The sequence below is a fragment of the Manacus vitellinus genome, unplaced genomic scaffold (genome assembly GCF_001715985.3).
Source record: "Manacus vitellinus isolate BGI_N305 unplaced genomic scaffold, ASM171598v3 scaffold_1_pilon, whole genome shotgun sequence".
NCBI lineage: Eukaryota > Metazoa > Chordata > Aves > Passeriformes > Pipridae > Manacus > Manacus vitellinus.
In genome coordinates, this window is record NW_021939396.1 from 42,533,945 (window position 1) to 42,555,149 (window position 21,205).

The window sequence follows — 21,205 nt, forward strand, 5'->3', positions numbered from 1 at the left end:
AAAACCCAAAACAAATCTAAAGACAAGAGCTGAAAAAATGGTTACTTTAAAAAATGTATGTGTTCTGGCATCCTCATTTCCTTCTAAGGCCAGTGGGAGTACAGGCGTTCAGCATTTTTAGTAAGATTTTCCAAGCAGACTTTATGCCTCAGCAATTCCACAGTAACACGAAATACACAAAAGCTTGGTTGGAAGCCTTAAAAGAAATTTCACCGTCTTAAGATCTTCTAATCTAATAAACAGTTCCCTGTTATCATTTTAATCAAAAAGTAAAGAATAAATGGAAATAAGCAAGCATAAGAGACATTCAGAACTTATGGAAGCAAGATGGCTTGTTAAGGTGCAGCTAGAGGATAGAGAGATCACAAAGGCCTGTGCATATGAAAGTACAGAATAAACAGGTGAAATACCAAAATCTCCAGTTGCGCATTTTAAAAATACTGAACAGATGTATTACAGTGACAGCTGTAAACACAAAATCCCCAAACTCAGCCTGGAATTGGCATCCCAAAAGCACTATCAGAGTAATTATTAGTATTGCCTGTTACTAGTCACTTAACATGAACAGTATTCCTATGCCATGAATATGCTGAGGAATGATCCTCTAGAGAGAAATTCAGAGAAGCAAATTCACCTTTCCCATATTGAATGTATTTCAGAAGATGTGTCTTTCTTCTCTATAGCCTATAGGTTCCCCATATAGTCTAAGTTAAGGTTATAAGTTTAGGTGAGTAAAGTTAAGTTTATCTAGGTTTAGGTGAGTACCTTCTCCTAAAACTCCTTGTGTTAAGGAGGCAAAAGTTATCTCAGGAAAACGAGAAGGGAAAATGAATCCACTGCATTACTAAAAACTGAATCAGTAGTCTATTTTCTCTAGCTGGCTTATATCATGAAAAGATATTGCCTGATAGTTATCTTTAGGGATTGAAAATCAGCAAAGGAATGAAGGACAGGATAAAGGTGAATGCAACTGTCACACGGACACTACACGAAAACATACTGAAGATAAAGAATTGTAAGAATAATAAGATAAAGCAGGATTAAGGCCATCAGAAGATGTACTGAATCTTAATAGTTTTTTTCAGTATTGGAAATACTACTATGTTGAAGAAGACACTGCAGTGAAGAAAAAGGTTTTCTAAAGAAGAAGTCTCAAGATCAGCATGTTTAAGGCAATCTCAAATTGCAAAATAAACAGCTGATCTGCCTTCTTCCTTAGAGAAAAAGACACCTAAAGTTTGCAAGTCACCGCAAAAATGTGAGGACAGCAGTAAGCAGCCCTCAGTGGAAGTGCTAAGGACAGGATTCAACTGATAGAGTGAGGGCACTCAGTCATCTAATAAAAAAACCCCAGACACCTACTCAAAGATATATGGATGCTGATATTCTAATGCTGTGATAAGCAGTATTGGAGAGAAAACCCTCAAAACACAACAAAACAGAAAAAAAAAAAAGGGAAGGATTAAATCAGCAACAAAATTTAGAGAATGTCTACCTCAAATTAAAGCTTTGATTCAGTGAGCTGGTAGTACTATCCTGAAATATAACTCTCAAAAATGAGGAAAGAAATATCATATTGAGACAACAGAATATAACCCTTGCAGTCTTGAGGCAACAAACAAGAAGACTTTGGATTTCTGGCACATGCATCAGCTGATCTTAGATAAATGACTGCAGAATAAAGTTTTTGTATTTTGAAGAAAGTCAGAGAGAGGAAAAATGAACGAACATGAGGAAGTAGAAAGAGAACAAAAATGGATGGAAGTGAACTACAACTGACAGAACCATGATAAACTGCCAAGGTAAAGATAAGAGCAAACACGAGAAGCAATGCTACAAGGGAACAGGCACTCTAAAGTCTGTGAATGCCATGAACTATGGAGTGTATAAGAATGTTTACAAAGATTCTACATCTATTAATGGCCCTTCTGTAAGGATAAGGTGAAAACTGAATTTACTTATGGAACATTGGAAGATCAAATTAACTCTAAGGTCAGAGCAAAAATACACTGATTGTAAACTGAGCAAGTTAGTCTGTAAGAGAGATTAATTTTGCAGACAGTGCATGTGAGAAATAGGTCAGGAAGCTTACAAATACTGCTAGTTCAGTCAAATCAACAGAGCCGAAGAGGGACAAAGCCCAGGCATACTGAAAGCTAGTTTAAAAAGAAAGCAAAAAAGGTGAGGGAATTATAGAATTGTAGGATATCCTGAGTTGGAAGGGATCCACAAGGATCACTGAGTCCAACACCTGGCCCTGCACAGGACACCCCATGAACTTAAACAAGGTGGAAACTTCAGCAAAAGCTACCATTCAGTCAATAAACAATGAGAAAAAGTACTTAAACCAGTAAAGCAGATCTGCCTACATAACATCCAGGCAGAAGAATGCAAGTGAAACAAGCAGGGAAAAGGGCAGGCAGGACCAGATTCAATACTTTCAGTCAAAATGTAAATTATGTGCAATATGACATTTTGCATAACAATGTTGATGTCAGAAACCTATCAACCCAAAGGACATGTATGACCACAGACTGAGTAATTATCTGCCAACCATTATAGTGTCCAGCATTCAGCCAGCACGGCAGGACTGCTGGCTCTGCAGAATTCTGAGCATTCTTCTCCGTGCATGTGACAGTCGTTTGTGACTGAGGAACAAGCTTCAGCTAGACTGAGGTGCTCCTGTGCTGATGGTAACAAACTTCTTGTGGAAAGCCCTATGCCAATACCTTACATAGCCCTTTCCTCCATGAAAGGTTGGTAACTAACTCTTCTCTTGACAAGCAGAATGAAAGGCTGTTATGTTCCTTATCTGAAAACCTAATTAATATTTTTTGATACTAAAGAGATCAACAACTGGACTAACCTGAGGTCTCAAAGCTGTTTAGAAGAAATTAAGCACTTTACAGTAAGGAAGTCCGCCACATTAAGACTCTAGAATTTCCATTACATGTAAAGTGGTGTAGAAATAGTATTCACAGTGAGGGGAAGCACCTAGCAAGGATGTGCAAAATAAAATATTAAAATGGATCTGTCCATTTTTTGCCTTGTTTTCACTACATTTCCCAGTGGATTGTGAGAACTAGCATTTTTACTGCAGAAACATTTTAGTTAATGGTTTAATCTTTAAGTTAATCACTTGTTGTAATGAGTGGTACAGGGTGCATTTGGAGGCCTGTCACTAGCGGTGTCCCCCAAGGTTCAGTACTGGGCCCAGTATTGTTTAACTTATTCATCAGTGACTTAGATGAAGGGGTAGATGCCTCCTCAGCAAGTTCACTGATGACACAAAGCTGTGAGGAGTGGCAGACACACTGGAGTCCCTGCAGTCTTTGACAGGTTAGAGAGATGGGCAGAGAGGAACCTCCTGAAATTCAGCAAAGGAAAATACACCTGTATTGGTGTACAGGCTAGGGGCCAATCTGCTGGAAACCAGTTCTGTGGAGAAGGATCTGTAGGTCCTGGTGGACAGCAAGCTGTCCATGAGCCAGCAGTGTGTCCTCGTGGCCAAGAAGGCCAATGTATCCCGGGGTGCATTCGGAAGAGCATTGCCTGCAAGTCAAGAGAGGTGATCCTGCCCTTCTACTCAGCCCTAGTGAGACGACATCTGGAGAACTGTGTCCAGTTCTCAGTACAAGAAAGACATCAAGCTCGTGGAGCAGTTCCAGTGAAGGGTAACAAAAGTGACTGAGGGACTGGAGTATCTCTCTTATGAGGAAAGGCTGATGGAGCTGGGCCTGTTCAGCCTGGACTGCATCAATGTCTAAAAGTATCTGAAGGGATGGTGACGAGAGGATGGAGCCAAGCTCTTCTCACTGATGCCAAGCAGCAGGACAAGAGGCAATGGGCAGAAACTCATGTACAGGAAGTTCCACTTGAATATGAGAAAGAACTTCTTTCCTGTGTGCGTTACCAAGCACTGGAACAGATTGCCCAGAGAGGTTGTGGAGTCTCCCTCACTGGAGATACACAAGAACTACCTGGATGCAATCCTGTTCAATGAACTCTAGGATGACGCTGCTTGAGCAGAGAGGTTGGACCAGATGACCCACTGTGGTCTCTCCCAACCTCATCCATTCTGTGGTTCCGTGATATAATTAAAACACACTTGAAAATAAATAAAATAAAATTCCCTTTAAGTAACTAGTTTATAATTTCTAATCAAATTCTTAATATTTTTAAAAACAGATATGTAATTCTAAGTATTGATGAATTAACTTTCCAAACAGTTTTTAAAAGGAAAATTCTTGAATTTTAGGAAGAAGTGAATCTCCTTAAATTTTTTTTTTAAAACTGCCAAATATAAGAACTGAATCTTCAGCTGCTGCAGAATGCCATCTCTGTATCTTCATCAATGAAATTTTGCTGACTCACCCCAGTTTTGCACCTGGAGTGATACTATAATTAATTTTAGTCAGTTAAATATTTATTTATTCTTTGCATCTAACTTCTAAAATTATATTAGTCAAAGTCACTTTCATTTATCTCTAGTCAATATTTCTTCTATGTCATATATTCTTCTCCAGTCAACGGGCCATCTCAGTGAAAAAATAAAAAACACTATTTGATTTTAGAAACTTTGCAACTAGCTAAGAAAAAATAAAATAAAAACCTGTTACAGAAATATCATCTTCTCCTCTGTGGAAGCTGTATTTATATTTCGCAGGAGGGAAGAATAGCCCTAACGCTGCATTTTAAAAGATAATTAAAAAATTCTCACATGCTTGGGTCTTGTGTCTTAAGTTCTCTTTGGAATGAATTTTTATGGATGAGTATGACTCTTTAAAAACGCAATTGTAATGCAAGTGTATATATTCTATATATACAGAACTATAATTCTACCCACAACTTCTTATACTGGGGAATGACTGCCCTTGATAACTGCTTTATTGAGTTTTACTGCATATGACTGTGTTATGTGAAGCATAGAATTATGTTTTCATTTCCTCCTAAAGAAATAAAAAAAAATCATTTTATTTGCTTCAATACTTACTTTTCACCATAAAACCGTTCAAAGAATTTTTCTTTCCAAGGTTCTGTTTTCTTTTCCTTTTCAATCTCTTGTCTGATGCGCAACTGCATTTCTGGTGTAAATTCTCCTAAAAAACAAATACTAACATATTGAATAAAAGTTGTCAAGGATTAGCTTAATATGGGTCATGATAGATTACAGATACAAAGATGACATACAGTGATTTCTCTTACAGTCATCCAACAATGTCAAATGAAAATAATGAAAAACAAAAGTGAGCGTGACACAGAAAGATTTAATTTACCATATAACATCAGTAGTTCAAAAGTACATTTGTGGGATTTAGTTGCATGGGTTTATGTTTCCAAGGCTGACAGTGATAAAAATGCTTGGGGTTTTTTTAAACTGTCAAAATGAGCTGCTACAGCAAGCTGTAAAAATGTACTCTAAATTCAAAATGGAATCAGCAATTTTTCTTTTGCTGAATTACTGGTGTATTACACTTTCCATTCGAAAAGTATTTCTCAAATGTAGAAAAAAGATACATTCTTCATAAAAACAATTAACCTTGGGTAAACCTGAGAAAAAGCAAATAGTTACCTTCTGCCAATCGCTGTTTCCACCCTTGTGCTGCATATGCAAAGAATTCATTATTTAGAGCAGAACTACTGAGGCGCAAAACTCCATCACTTCCCATCTAGAAAATAAGCCGATGGTAGCAGAAGATATTGTCAGAAATAGCATCAGCTAAGATTACATCAAAACAGAGTTTCAATTAGGGGAAATGGGGAGGGATAGGGAGTGGGAATAACAAAGAAAATGACTACTACTAAAACGCCATTTTCATTATAGTCACCACTGTAAATGGAAGTGAACTAATCCAGCATCAACTCGCTCTCTTCAGTCATTAAGTGTTACTGATGATAACTCAATTTACAACTGATTGATATGTTTTAATAACAGACCTCTGTCTTGAGCCTATGTCTAGAGGCATCGTACACAATCAAAAATCAAGATTGTTATATACTTGTGCATCTGTCTGTAACATGGTACAAAACAAACTTATTAAATGCAATGAAGACTAACTTTGCTGTTTCTAAATAAACCTAAACACTCATCCTCACTAATAAGCTGGAGTGGCCAAAGAATGGATGACAGGTATCCTTAGCACCAGAACTGATATAAACTCAGCACTGAAACTGAAAAGAGCTATACAGAAAATTTTATATGCATCAAAAGTGAAAACTGTGGAAGAACGTTATAATTATTTTTATTTTCTACATCTGTCAAACATTCAATGGTAAGACAACATTAAAAGCATTAATCACAGTATTTTCTACAGTAACTTTTAAAAGCAATCCAACTATTGTGTTTTCTTCTACCAAAAAAATTAATGCATTATTTTCAGGTTTCTGCGGATATATCTGGTTACTGAAGGAATTCTAATAACTGGAAAAAGTAATTATATAAAACAAATTAGCAGTAGGTATCACCTCTAGCATAATAAATGAACAATAAAAACAAACTAGCAAATAAAAAAGAGAAAGAGAAAATGGTAGAAGAAGTAATGTTACTAGAACAAACACTCTCACTATTTTACATCTGTCAAGGTAACTAAGAGATAAATGTTTGACATCAGTATTTGTAATCTAGCAGTAAAAACCAGCACATTTTCCAGCATATTAACAGATGGTTTAGCTAAGTAATATCCCCTAATTCTCAGTGCTTGTTTCACACAGGAGCCAGAAAGATGCAGACGTGCCAGAAACATTAAATGATATTTTGCTGTAGCTCCCTTGCTGAGCTCTATACTTCACTGATAACACAGGCCCTTATTTGAGAATAGTTTTTACTTACTGCCTAGTTGACATCCCGTCCCACAATTATCTCAGAAGAGTAAACCAGAAATATGTGAAGTAGTAAACAGAGAAATAGTGAAAAGCATGGACTCTAAAAAGCTGACAGTGCTAAAGGAATTTCATTACAGCAGGAAAACAGTATGTGTATGGTACTAGGGTCCCTGAGCAGGATATGAACCTACAGCACTGCTGCTGGTGATTTCCTGCTATATGGCATTGTTTTGCCAACACATCATAGAATTTGCATTTAAGTGGGGTGGATATAAAACATTTCTACACTTCTCATGATGTGGGTTGTGGAACACATGCATATTAATCACAAGTAGGCTATGACTAATGCTCAAACTAGAGAAAAACTGGAAAGAAACAGGGAAACATGCAGCAGAAGCAGCAAGAAAATAAAACCAGTGAGGTGAGAAAGGCCAGAAGGAACATTTATGTATTGTATAAATCATAATGGCATGACACATTATCTTCTTTGTGCACAAATCAACTTTGCCAGAAATATTAAATTCCAGAATTAATATACTAAAGTGAGATTTTTAAATGCCAGTGTGCCTCTTGCACTTGAACAAGCAAACCAGTAGATGATCAAAACCAGCACTTACACAATTTCCTAAAAATGTCAGATGAGAAGTTACAAAGAAAAGAATCACAAATTACTAAATAAACAATTCTTTGGTCCTCAAAGAAAGGTGTTCAAGCTACCTTCAGATTCAATACAAAAGGACATGAAATAGAAACACCCCCTTGTCAACATAGGTTATACTCCAACCTTCAGTAAATTAAAGATTTTGTCTCTAAGCCTATCTGTGTCTTGCAGAAGAGTCATACAGACATGAAATTCTTTTATTATCATATTTAACCATATTTAACTGCAGGCTATCTCTGCAAGGCATGGACCTTCTGAAATGCTCTGAAATGCTATGGCTCAGCTGATGGCAAATAGTGTAGCCATATCACTAGCCAGATCAATAAATGTCATAAGAAAGTAATAAATAGTATACAATGATTTTCTGTTAAATGAGAAAGATGATCCAACTTATCCTAAGGTCATATGACCATTAGATCTCATAGAAAGTTTGAATGTACCACGAGAGGTGGAAACAGAATGCCACTTTTCAGCAGCAATCCAATATCAGAGTGCATTGAACATTGTATGAAACTGCAGCCAAGTCTGACTGAGTTATTTCACCAGGATGTGTAAGTCAAGAGCATTATGAAGATTGCCAAGTTATATTAACATGTGAATACAAGAAGAACAGTATTATCTTCATTGTAACCCTGTTGTAACATGAGAAAAGCAAGCTTTGCAGGAAGAGTAGTCCACCTTTCATTTTTGCTGGCTAATATACTTGGGAAGAAAAGTTCCAGGTGTCTGTGTGCAAATTTCTTAAGAAGTTTGGAAAACAAACGGTGAACCTCAAGGTAAATGTTAGAAAGATGTTCAAACAAATTCAAATGTGAACTAGATCACCTGAGATAAAAACACAGGCTGGAACTTCAGAGCAGAAGGCAAATGTTAGCAAGTTCATGGACAAAGCTCATTAGTTCTTGTGGACCAGAAAAAAATGCCAAGTAGGAAGTACCTGTGAAACAAAAAAAGGCGGGAAAAAAAGCTCCCTGAAGAATAGTAAAAAGGGAGAATTAGAAGACTGAAGTGGGTTACCTAAGAAGGAAAAATACTATAGGTCAGCTAACAATGGAACAACAGTACATTTGTGAACTGTATCAGAAAATGGATGCACACTGCACTGACCACTTATAGATATTGACTGCAGCAGCTTACAAGTACTGGGGAACTATGTTACAAGACTGAAAAGATGATGCTAAGGATGCTTAAGTTAAGAAATGTAAGAACAACAAACTCAACAAAAAGTCACTGCTTGACTTCATCATAGACATTGCCTCTGATGAACCGGCAGAGGAAGACCTTTTTGAGACCTGTGTATATGGGACCACATAACCTATGGAAGATTTATGTAGCTGGAACAACCGAAATCTAGACATAAGAGCATCTAATGATAAAGAAGGTAGAAACACACTAATTAGAGGAGAAGCTTTCAATGATCTATTTTAACATGACATGAAAGAATCATTTCAGGCTTAAACACTATGGAGGGATGCATGAAACTAGTCATCATTATCTAGATTTGGTGCACATATAGATACCAATGGAAAAAATGACGGAAATAAAGAATTGTCCAGTCCCAGTGACTTCGCCAAACTTGCTCAGAAATTTGAGATCAAAGAAAATGTTTGCTGGGAATGGAGCAGGAAGAATTTGCTCAATCAGTTAAAGCTCAAAGAGAAAAGGACAATGACAAAAATCATAAAGGAACTCAAAATAGCCAAAGAGATTAAGTGAACGAAACAGAAATTTTCCAAATGTTATAAGAAGAAAAAAGCACTAAGCAGAAAGCAGATCCACTACCAAAGGAGGGAAACAACCTAAACTAAACCAACAAGAAGTTCAGTCCTTTGGCTATTTTTGATTCATTTAAAGATTTCTACACAGGGAAAACCAATCTGAACAAGTTTGAACAGACAAAACCCAAGCAATTTTACATCTGTTGTGTTTAAAGACTCTATCAGAAACTACAAAACTAACAAGGATATTTCATCCCTCTTCTCAATACTCTAGTCACGCGACACCAGGCTGATGTTTTTATGCTCTGTTAAACTTGGAAGGACTACGAGGTCATCCTTCTACAATATTAGCTAACAACCTCTATTGAAACCTTCTTTTTTTTTCCTCACCTGGAGAATGCATTTTCACCTAAAGTCAAAAAGTTAAAGTGGAAATTGAAAATTTTGAAGCCCAGGGGTGTGTTCACTTCTCTAAGCTCTGATGACAGAAATAGCACAATTAACCACTAGCTCTAAATTAGAATTTGAAGAAACATGCCAATAAAGCAGTTCTTAAATACACTGTTAATTTTTATGGTATTTAAAAACTGCTGTCCAACAGAGAAAGTGTATTAATGACCTGGAACAACAAAAATTTCTTGGAAAGTTTATGTTTTATTCTGTTGAGCTTTACGTTTCTTTTTTCTCTGATTAAGCACAATGCCAGAATTACGTTTTCTAATTAGTACTTCTATGCAGAATTCACAATAGCTTTTAAAAGTTCTTCTTTTTATTGAGAGCAAACAAAAAAATACCCAATTCCAAAACATGTCTGCTAAACTCCAGCATCTGTTTTCATCACAGAGCAAATGTCAAACATTCTTATCAAAAGGAACCAAGTAACCTTTCTAGAAAAACTACTTCCATTATTCTCCTCCAAGTTTCACTGAAAAGTCTCTTCTGAAAATAAGGCAGGGATTATTCTTATAGCTCAACCTGAAGACACATACTGGCAGTTTTATAGGGATACAGCAAGTACTGCATAGATGTGTACTGGTAGGTTATCTGATCTTGGCTAGAATCTTAAAAGACAAGGAATTAGCAAAGCTATTATTTCTCTCTTTCAAACGATTCAAAATTCTCCCAATGTATTTATTAGACTTCTAATGATCCTCTGTAGGCAGTTCCTGCGTAGTATATTTCCTACATGAAAGTTTATGTGAACATCATGCCAATTTGACTAGAATCATAGCACAGTTTGAGTTGGAAGGGACCTTTTAAAGGTCATGTAGTTCAATCCCGATGCAATGAGCAGGGACATATTTAACTATCACAGGGCCACATTCACAATCAGGTGTCTGAGAGCCTCATCCAAACTGACCTTCAAAGTTTCCAGGGATGGGGTCATCCCTATGGGCAACCCTTTCCAGTGTTTTAACACCTTCTTCATAAAAAAGACTCTTTCTTATATCTAATCTAAATTGACCCTCCTTCCTTTCCATTACCCCTTGGTCTATAGCAACAGGCTAAAAGGTTTGTCCCCATCTTTCTTACAGGTCCAACAATCCCAATTCTCTCAGCCTTACAATGAAAATACGAAACAAAACCAAAGCAAAAATTAAAAAAAAAAAAAGGCAAGAGAAGTGAAGATGCATCTAAATGAAGTGTACAGTTCCACTCATTTTTTATACACTTTCCACAAACTGCTACTAACGCTATATTTTATCTTGGGTGAAGAACAATCCTATAATTCACATACTTTCCCAAAGGTATGTAAAATAAATTATTTGCAAAAAAAGGGAAGATTTGAGAAAATACATTTTGCTGCTTTTGCATTAAAGCTTCCAAAATATTAAAAATGAAAAATTCAGCAGTGTCTATATCACACACAGGAAAAATGACATTTTATTTATGTGAATGGAGAGACACCACTGCCATTTGTAACATGAATTTGTAACAAATGCGATTCCGCAGTACTGGGCACCAGAATCAAACTGACCTGTGATGCATGTACAGTGCAAATGTAGCATCTGAAGATGCAACCTTAGTGACTGACTTTCCAAAAGCAAACATTGTGAGAGCTAGACAGACAACACACCAGGCCTGGCTCATATTACTCTTGACGATCATAGAGCAAAAGTTCACAGGTGACAGGGAAGACCAGTATCTATGTTTTCCCCTAAAACCCTCCAATACTAAGAAGAACTCTCTCCAAGAAGCAGAACTGTTTGAATCCAAGTAGACAGAAATAAACATTTAATTTAGGTACTCTGCATCATCACTCTAGAAGAGCTACTTTTTCCACTAACAGTAAAGAAAGCATAAAGAAGATCAGACTCCTAATTAGGGCCTCTATATTTGCTACTTAAGCTAGTCAGCATGAAACACCCACTTACAACCTAAATCCACAGAGAACATCAACAGATAAGTTTGTAGTGTACCAGATGCTATCCTGATCCACAAAATCCATGAAGGATTAAAAACTGCTATCAGATCTAATAAGAAGTGATAGTAAGCTCTAGAACAGTTGCAAAACACAATGCATGCCTCTATATGCATGACCTTTTACCAATTGGATGTTCCCTATTACTGACTACTGTAAACCCTGGGATTACTTTGGAACACACACTTTGCTGACTGATATTTGTGCTTTTCATACACACCCATTAAATTTGTTATGCCAACCATGTCCAAATTTGTGTTTGTTGATCCTATAAATTTTCACCACTTCCTACTCGTGATCATGAAGTCTGATGCATTAATTATTCCTTCATGCCACAGTGTCTTTGTGAACAAAAAATCAGATCTCAAAGTGCTTAACACCAAGCCAGGTGTTCATGCTGTAACAGGAGGGAACTGCCTTCTCTTTCAAGGTTCCTACTTTTTAAAGTAGTCAGTATACTTACTCAGATTACTTTAGGCACCCAAATACAGTTGTAAGCAATAACTGTTTGTAGCTATTAACTACCTTATTAGGAAACACTGACCTTTGGCCCAAGACTTTTTCAAGGCTTCTGAAACTATATGTAATGGAAAACAGGAAGTGAAGGTTAGCCCATTTGTGCTGGTTTTGTCTGGGCTACAGCTAATTTTCTCCATAATAGCTGGTATGTGGCTATGCTTTGGATCTGTAACCAGAATAGTGCTGATAACACAGGTATGCTCTTGTTATTGCTGAGCAGGGCTTGTACAGTGTCAAGGCTTTTTCTGCTCCTCATCCTACCCTACCAACAAGCAGGCTGGGGATGCACAAGGAGCTGGGAGGGGATACAGCTGGGACAGCTGGCCCCCAGCTGATGAAAGGGATATTCCATACCAAGTGGTGTCATGCACAGCATATAAAGCTGGGGGGAAAAGGAAGAAGGGGGTGATGTTTGGCATGATAATGTTTGTCTTCCCAAGTCACCACCATGCACGATGAAGCCTGGCTTTCCTGGGTATGGCTGATTACCTGCCTGCCCATGAGAAACGGTGAATAAATTCCTGGGCTTACTTTGCTGGTGTGTAGCTTTTGCTTTACCAATTAAGTTGTCTTTATATCAATCCATGAGTTTTCTCATGTTTACTCTTCCACTTCTCTCCCTCATCCTATTGCAGTGAAGAGAGCGAGCAGCTGTGTAGGGCTTTGTTGTCAGCCAGGCTTAGAACACAACACCAATTCACAAGCAAGTCCCCAGGTGATACTATCAAATATCTGTGTACAGCACCAAAACTGGGTGCTTGCTACCTGTGATCAGTGGTTTTAGGCCACTTCAGGCCATCAGTGCTTCTGGGATTCTTTGAGAAAGTGAATAGAAGGGGTGACTGCTAGCAATCATAATGAAAACAATATCCAAACTCCCACTTTACAACTATTGTTTGATGACAAAGATGAATATTTGCTATTAAGCAAATTTGCTATTTGTGTTAGCATCAAAGGCATACTGGCCTAGGCGCTACAGCTCTCTAAAAATGTAACTTAGATAGTAATGGAGGGTTGTGGTATTCCTGTCTGGCATTCTGCTTAACATTAAAATAAGTAATGTAAATATCTAGGTGTGACCCAGGTTTCTAATTCCCTATGACCATCAGTAGAGATCTAGTTGATGCAGTCAATGGGGCCTAGAAGACTATTGAGCTGACTGGCATCCACTTTGCAGTGAGAAAAACAGCTCTTAAGGGTCTTTGTTCGTGTATTGACTCAATCCGTATCATCTGAAATGAGGGAACGAGGACAACAGAGACCATCTGATGAACCTCATGAAGGTGTTGGTAGGCATGATGGCTGCAAAATCTAGCAATGTCATTGTTTATGATGGCCCTCTACCTTCACTTTAAGAATACTGCCAGAAATGGAGTGGATCAGAAGTGACCAGGAGACTCTAGGAATCATCATGGAACCTAGGGATCTGTTGATAATTTTATCAGTAGATATAATATACTGGGTGATTGTCCTACTCTACTCTGCACTGGTGCAGCCTCACCTTGAATATTGTGTGCAGTTTTGGTCTCTGCAATATAATAAAGATATTAAGTCACTAGAGAGTGTCCAAAGGAGGGCAACAAAGATGGTGAAGTGCCTTGAGGGGAAGCTGTATGAGGAGAGACTGAAGTCACTTGGTCTGTTCAGCCTGGAGAAGACGAGACTGAGGGAAGACTCCTTGCAGTCTACAACTTCCTTGTGAAGAAAAGAGGAGGGGCAGATGCTGATCTCTTCTCTGTGGTGACCAGTGACAGGACCTGAGGGAATGGCCTGAAGTTGTGTCAGGGGAGGTTTAGGTTGGATATTAGAAAAAGGTTCTTCACCCCAAGGGTGGCTGACCACTGGAACAGGCTCCCCTGGGAAGCGGTCACAGCAACAAGCCTGGTAAAGTTCAAGAAGCATTTGGATGATACTCTCAGGCACATGGTGTGACTCCTGGGGACAGTCCTGTGCAGGGTCAGCAGTTGGACTCAATAATCCTTGTGGGTCCCTTCCAACTCAGCATGTCCTGTGATTCTGTAATGAAGTGGTGATTTAATAGGTGCTATGGGCAGAATGGCTTTGGCATCTTCACCCATGTGGTGATGCCCCAAAGTTTAGAGATATGGCAATAGGTAAGCAAAGATGGAAAATGGCCATCAGAGAGGAAAGGAACATGCTCTAAAAAACAAACTTGCTAATTTCTCCAAAATTTGAACACTGTACTTATATACACAGCCCCATAGTATGGGCAAATCAAATACAATAAATCCTATTCTGTGGACCACTGTCAAAACAAGTTTATTTATAAAAGGATGGGTTAAAGAAGAGGCTAATGTGATGAAAGCAGTACATTTATCTCAGTCTTTGATGATTGAATACTAATGCAAGAACTACAAATGGTACGTAGGAGGACTTGGAAGGTTTAGTTGACAATCAACGTTTTGCCTTAATTGGCAAAATGGAGATCTGATAATTCATATGACTGATAGCAATATAAAAGACTAAAGCTTGTTTGGGGAAAAAAAAGAAAGAAGAAATTATGACAAAATTAAAAAAAAAAAGTCTTTCAAGTAGGCATACTTTCATAAATGCACAATTAGTTGGAAGAATCCCCAAGAATGTGGTGCTAGTGAAAAAGGAGTTAAAAAACCCTCATAGTTCTTTAAATAAACAATGCTGACCACATGGAGCGTAAAACCTCCTGTGAAGGACTAATGGAGATTGTACAATAAGACCACATTGTCTTAGTTAGGACCTCACTGTCGACCTCACAGCATGCAGAGAATGGAAACCCGGTCAACCTACTAAGCAAGAATACCACAGCAGAGCATGGTATAATGGGCCAAAATTAGACACAGTTGGAAGGGGACACATCCGACTCCAGATGAAGCAATTCTATAAGTACATTAGGAGTAAGAAGATTATGAAAGAAAAAGTCCACTATGCAACACAATGGAAAAACTAGAGGGATACAAAGACAAAAGCTAATGTTCATACTCCCTTTTTTTTGCACACATCTTCACCACAAATCTACCGGATTGCGGTGCTTAAAACAATGAGTATCAATTGCAAAAGGGCAAGAACTGACCTTGAACAAGCAAGGAGCTGAATAAATACTACTTAAATGCATTCAAATCATCTGGGCTTGATGGACTAGCCTGTTAAAATGCCAGATATGAATCTATTTCAGAACTGTTAAAAAATGGATTTTAAAGTAGTGAAGTGGACAAATACAAAATTATACATGCTAGTTATACATATATAACACACATGTATCACCTGTGTCTAAAGAAGGGTATAAGTGCAGCTAAGGACTTACAGATTTAGCAAGCTTTAGAAGAACTCCATGGCCTACACACAGACAAGCAATTCTTTTTTGAGATGCCCTAGGCACATTCTGGGCAGACTTGACTCAGAATCTACAGGGGACCTATAACATTTTTAAGAAAAGTTGGGTAGTAGACTACATACCACAGTGTATCTCAGTTGACACAAGAAGCCTATGTTTAAGTATCTTGCTTCTTCCCCTTGTCTTCACGCTCCAGAAAATATGTGAAATGGTTAAATGGTGAAATGGTTAAAGCACAAGATAGAATCATAGGACCATTTAGGTTGGAAAAGACCTTTAAGATCATCGAGTCCAACTGTTAATCCAGCCCTGCCAACCATGTAAGATATAACACTATACACAACTGCCTGGAAGTTAATCAGGAGTTGAGCAACAGCCAACACAGATTTGTCAAGAATAGGTCATGTCAAATCAGTCTGTTTTCTCTCTGACAGCATAAAAGCCCTTGTGATAGAAGAGAAGCAGCACAAGTTTTATATCTTGACTGTAACAATGCATAACATTTTGTTAGGCAAAACCAGGATACAGAAATTGTAATTTGGTTACCACAGAACTACTCAGAACTTAGGGAACTATTGCTTATTTATTATCAACTGGGAGGCTGTATTTCAGAGGCATCATAAAAAGATGGAAGTAATTGGCAAATAACATAAGTCAGAGAGTGATTGAGTACACTGAAATGTAGAACTTAAATTCAGAATTTTCTTGATGGTTTTGTGAATCCCTTTGAAAACATTAGGGATAAGCAGGGCATTGCAGCAGTGGCAAATGCAACATTTCAGACTTGTAGTAATATATAACTAGAGAATTACAAAGTGAAGAAACGAAGTGTCTATGCAATCCTTCTGTGGAAAAGCATTTATAGCTTATGAGCACATGCGCTGATCACAAACTGAATATATGTCAACCTTGCTGTAAAACTGCAAAGAAGGTGAGCACAACACAGTAAGTTACAAACAGGAGCACTGTGTAAACACACAAAAATTAGTTTTGCTCCTCTTGGTGTTACTTATCACTTGAGCTGTAGTAATATGTTCAATTCTGACTGCTGCAACTCAGAACCGGTATAAAATGCAAAGGAGATAAATGAGACTGAGAACAGATTTAAGGTCCTAAATCTACAAAGACCATATTAATAAGGGCAGCTTCTAAAGAAAAAGAAACAGGGACATGGTAAACTCAGATGCCAAACTGAACAAAGAGTAACAGACAGAATTGCAGCAACAGAGATTCAGATCAGACCCTGAGGAAAAAACTTTCTAACAGTGAAAACAATGAAGCACTAGACTTCAGAGAGGCTGTGAATTCTTCATCAGTGAACAGCCAAAAAACCTTTTAGACAATTTAAAGACAAGCAGACATTGTTGATTCTGTCTTAGTGTAGAGAAGACTAGATAAATTTTCCTTGGTATATTTTCTATGTCAAGATATAAAAGATGGTAAAGAAATTTAAAAATAAATTAGTAATAAGAGTGTTTCACAGTTTACAAAGCTAAAGGATGGCATATCAAATTTCCACCTATTGCATCATCATTAAAAAGAAAACTGTTACATGCATTTTTCTTCTGACCAATTGCCAGCCTCCATTTTCAAAGACAGGTGCTTAAGTTAGTCTTTGCATTCTGGCTTCCAGGCCTCTAGTCTCTTAAATACCTTTCCAATGGAGTCAGCCTGTGCAATCTAGTGCAACTGACCACAGCTCATGATTCATATCTGAAACAACCTCTCATTTGGACAGAATGGCCTTCAGAAACACTGTGATTTCATAACATAATGGCTTAGCTTGCTGCATGCAATTAAAACCTTAGATTACAACTAGTTTCAAAATATCTTAAATGGATGTCACAGCACAGAGCACTATGCTGTCTTCTGGCTCTTCTTGTACTGCGGACACACTCTCTCAGTTTCTGGAACCATTGTTCTCAAACACAGACCCATTGTATCCACCACCAGTTATGCTTCATGGTGGCTGGAAGGATCCTTACTCACTCATCATCTTTCTTTCTAGCAATTGACAGGTTAAGGCATGCTAAAAGTCAAGGCAGATACTTTCTGCCTTGAGGCTAAGTGTGGCATCCCTGCAGAACAGACTTCTCATTAAGCCCAAGAAACAGAAATTCTCATTGGGAAATACAGAATGGCTGCAGAGAGCAGTATTATAAGGCCATATACTTTCTCCGTACCAATGTTTTCCATCATAAAATGGATGAGGTACTATAAAGTGGAACAGAACTTATTACTACATCTGCCCTTGTTAGTCTCTGGACTGTTCACGTTCTGACTGACACAGTCTTCAGAAACTCTAACAAGATCTGCTTGCACTTATAAAAGCCTAAATTCTCTATAATAATGCAAAACAATCATTATCCTATTCAATACTTCGGCTGATGACCTGGCAACCAATTATGTCAAGGAGTTCTCCACAGCTAGAGCCCTCACTGCAAAGTAATAGTTGGCAATTATAAAACTAAACTTATATCCACCTGAAAAATACTTTTAAATGAACTTGCATGTATTTCTAGTATGAAAATAATTGAGGAAGTTTCTCCATTTTCTATAGAATACTACTGACTGTTCAAGTATGCCACTATCTATCTAAAAGTAATTTTTCCACTTATACAACTACTATTCAAAGAGATTGTGATAAATGGGACCAAACTAAAGGATGCTCTAACAGCTGGCAAGTCTATAATACAGAATGAGTGTGAAAGCACTTGGGTAAGAAAAGGAAAAGCATCTGTAGTTGTCACAAAAAATCCATAAGTTCTGTTAAACAATGGCTGCGTTTCTGCTGATAGTGTTTCTGCTACACAACTTTATGCTAAGCAAGGATGCTATATTTTTCAGCATCTAGTCATATCTGAGTGGTACCATATGGTAACACTATCACATCAAAGTAGTGGTGGAACTAACCCTTGATAACTGCAAGGAACAGATCATGTAGATAAGGCTTGTAAAAGACCACATAATAGCAAATTACTAGAAGAGCTATCAAATAAAATATTTCTATTTCTATTTAGCTTAGCAGGCATAAGACTGAAAAAAGGGATTTTTATTTTCCATAAATATTTCAGTCTGTTTGATATAACTGTGGCTACTACTCATATACATGCATCCACCTTCTACTTATATCAGTTAAACCGTGCCAGCAATCAATGCTAACTTTTACGATGCAAAAGACTTCCATGGATTAGTTTGCCTATTGTATGAAATACAGAAGTTGACTGTATTAAAGTTGATGCTCTTCACTTTTAATTTTGTTCTGATAGATTAAAAAGCTAAAATCCAGTAATTTTTCTTTAGAAATTTTTATGGCTCATGCAAGTTTTGGCGCCCTTCTCTGGATTCTTTCCACAGCTTCTGAAGTGAGCTGGCCATGCTTAATATTCAAGACGATGACTTAAAACTATTTTTTTAATGAAACAGTGTTTTCTTTAGTGCAGCATCCTTGCTATTGTTGCTTAAAGGTTGAACAGATGTTTCTGCGACTGTATTTTCTTTACAAATTTTATTTAGAAACTAGCAATGGAACAACCCACATAATTTCCAGTGCAAAACAGTGTATGCTTTCCTACACTAAATCATAGAATCACAGAATGGTTTGGATTGGAAGCGACCTTAAAAGATCATCTAGTTCCAAACTCCCTGCCATAGGCAGGGACCTTCCACTAGACCAAGTTGTTCTAAAACCCATCTGATCTAGCCTTGAACACTTACAGGGATGAGGCATCCACATCATCTCTGGTCAACCTCTTCCAGTGACTCACCATCCTCATAAGTGAAGAATTTCTTCCTAATATGTAAGCTATTACCTAATCTAAACCTACCCCTTTTCAGTTTGAAGCCATTCCCCCTCACACTTTTAAAAAGTCCCTCTCCAGCTCTCTTGTAGCTCCCCTTTAAGTACTGTAAGGCTGATCTAAGGTCCCCTCAGAGCCTTCTCTTCTCCAGGATGAGCAACTCCAACTCTCTCAGCCTGTCTTCAGAGGAGAGGTGCTCCATCACTCTGATTATCTTCATAGCCCTAATCTGGACTTGCTCCAACAGGTCCACATCATTCTTATGCTGGGGTGACCAGAGTTGGACACAATACTCCAGGTGGCACATGAGCAGCCCCACTGCCATCATTAAGCTTCAATGTCTAGCTTAGACTGCCTTATTATAGAACTCCTCAATACTGGATTACTTCTGAACTCTTGGGTAAACCTCACACGGTAAGGGAAATGGCCACAAAAATACAGAGCTCAAGAGTCCACAGGAAGTACCTGAAGGTGTGACAGATAACCTAAAGCACAGGCCTTTCATTAATCTCCAAGACCTGAAAGAATCACACTGAAAGTATTAACATGTCTGTGTTATTGAACTGTAATAATACACTTCAGATGGGAATGAAAATCAGCTAGTTTTTAATACGTCCAAGGATGGAGAACCCACAACCTCTCTAGGCAGCCTGTGCCCTTACTAAAAAAAGTTTTACTCCATAGGGAACCTCCTGTCTTTTGGTTTGAGCCCACTGCCTCTGGTCCTGTCACATCCTTTCTTCTGGTATTTATACACATTGGTAAGACAGCCCCTGATCCTTCTCTTCTGTAGGCTAAGTCCTAGAACTGGACAAGGCGCTCTAGGTGTGGTCTTACCAGTGCTGAGTTAGACTGGATGGTCTGTAAAACTCCCATCACAATGGCATTCATGTCACTCACCTCTTCTTTGACCCTGACCACTAAGATCTGAACCAGACTGTAATCCACCTTACAGAAGAGGTTGGACTCGATGATCTTGGAGGTCTTTTCCAACCCAATCGATTCTATGATTCTATATGCTAATTCCCTTAAGGGCAACAATCAGTCCTCTTTTCTTCCTGGTCTGTCTTTTGTCTCAAGAGAGGCAAAGGTTTGTCAACGGTTCTGATATACATAAAAGGAAAGAGAAACGTGCAGAGAAAGGCACAGCGTAATATTGGAGAAAAGCAAAAAAAGGAGAGGAATGAATAGTTAAGGACTTAGTAATTACCAAGTTTAATACAAAACATTGATGATTTCAGGTCTTGAGAACACAGATGGTAGGAATGTGGAAGAAGTAATGCAGTCGAAGGCACAGAATATTTAAAAAAAAACAGACAGGACTTGCAAAAGCCCACAGAGACAAAAGGATAGCAACTGTTTCTTTGCCTGAAGATAAGGAACATTCATCTCAAACAGAAAAATGCATGCAGACGTTTACACACAGTGCAATGACTGATGAAAAATCTATCTTTTCTTAAAAGAGTTACCAAAGCAAACAGTGGAAGAGTTTCTGAGTAGAAACTATATAAATAGGTGTATAAGGAAAATGCTTCTGACAAGGTGCAATTATCAGGACCTTTTTGCTGTTGTGAACACAAAATAGTCACAGTAACAATGAGAAGTAAATGAATGGTAAGAGATACATCCGACACTACAGAATACAGCAGACAGCAACACATGGATCTGACTTAAGAATTGCTGCCAGAACAATAAACTCAGTTACCACAAATTCTGCTTTGGGTAGGTGGAATGGAAAGATACCAGCTCACACTATGGCTTTCACAGCAATTCTGATGTAATACAACTTGAGTGTTCACGTTCAGCTCTCTTCCGTGGGTCTCCCCTCTTCGCAGTAAAGTATAACCTGCCCCAGAAAATGCCTAATTTTATTTAGTTCTGATTAGGAGGTTATCAGTCCTTATAGGAAAAGCTCTCATCATTCCCAACTGA

The 21,205-nt window shown here is 38.0% G+C and overlaps 1 protein-coding gene across 4 annotated transcripts in view; it reads right to left on the minus strand.

Moving 5' to 3' along the window:
- The window catches only part of ASXL3 (ASXL transcriptional regulator 3), a 103,741-nt gene that overhangs the window by 13,810 nt on the left and 68,726 nt on the right, over nucleotides 1–21,205 (minus strand). For all 4 annotated transcript variants that reach the window (XM_018080567.2, XM_018080587.2, XM_018080575.2 and 1 more), the window contains 2 exons: nucleotides 5,573–5,669; nucleotides 4,994–5,099 (listed from right to left, as the gene is read on the minus strand). In XM_018080567.2, the coding sequence (XP_017936056.1) occupies nucleotides 4,994–5,099; nucleotides 5,573–5,669 (203 nt within the window). The remainder of the gene's footprint in view (nucleotides 1–4,993; nucleotides 5,100–5,572; nucleotides 5,670–21,205) is intronic.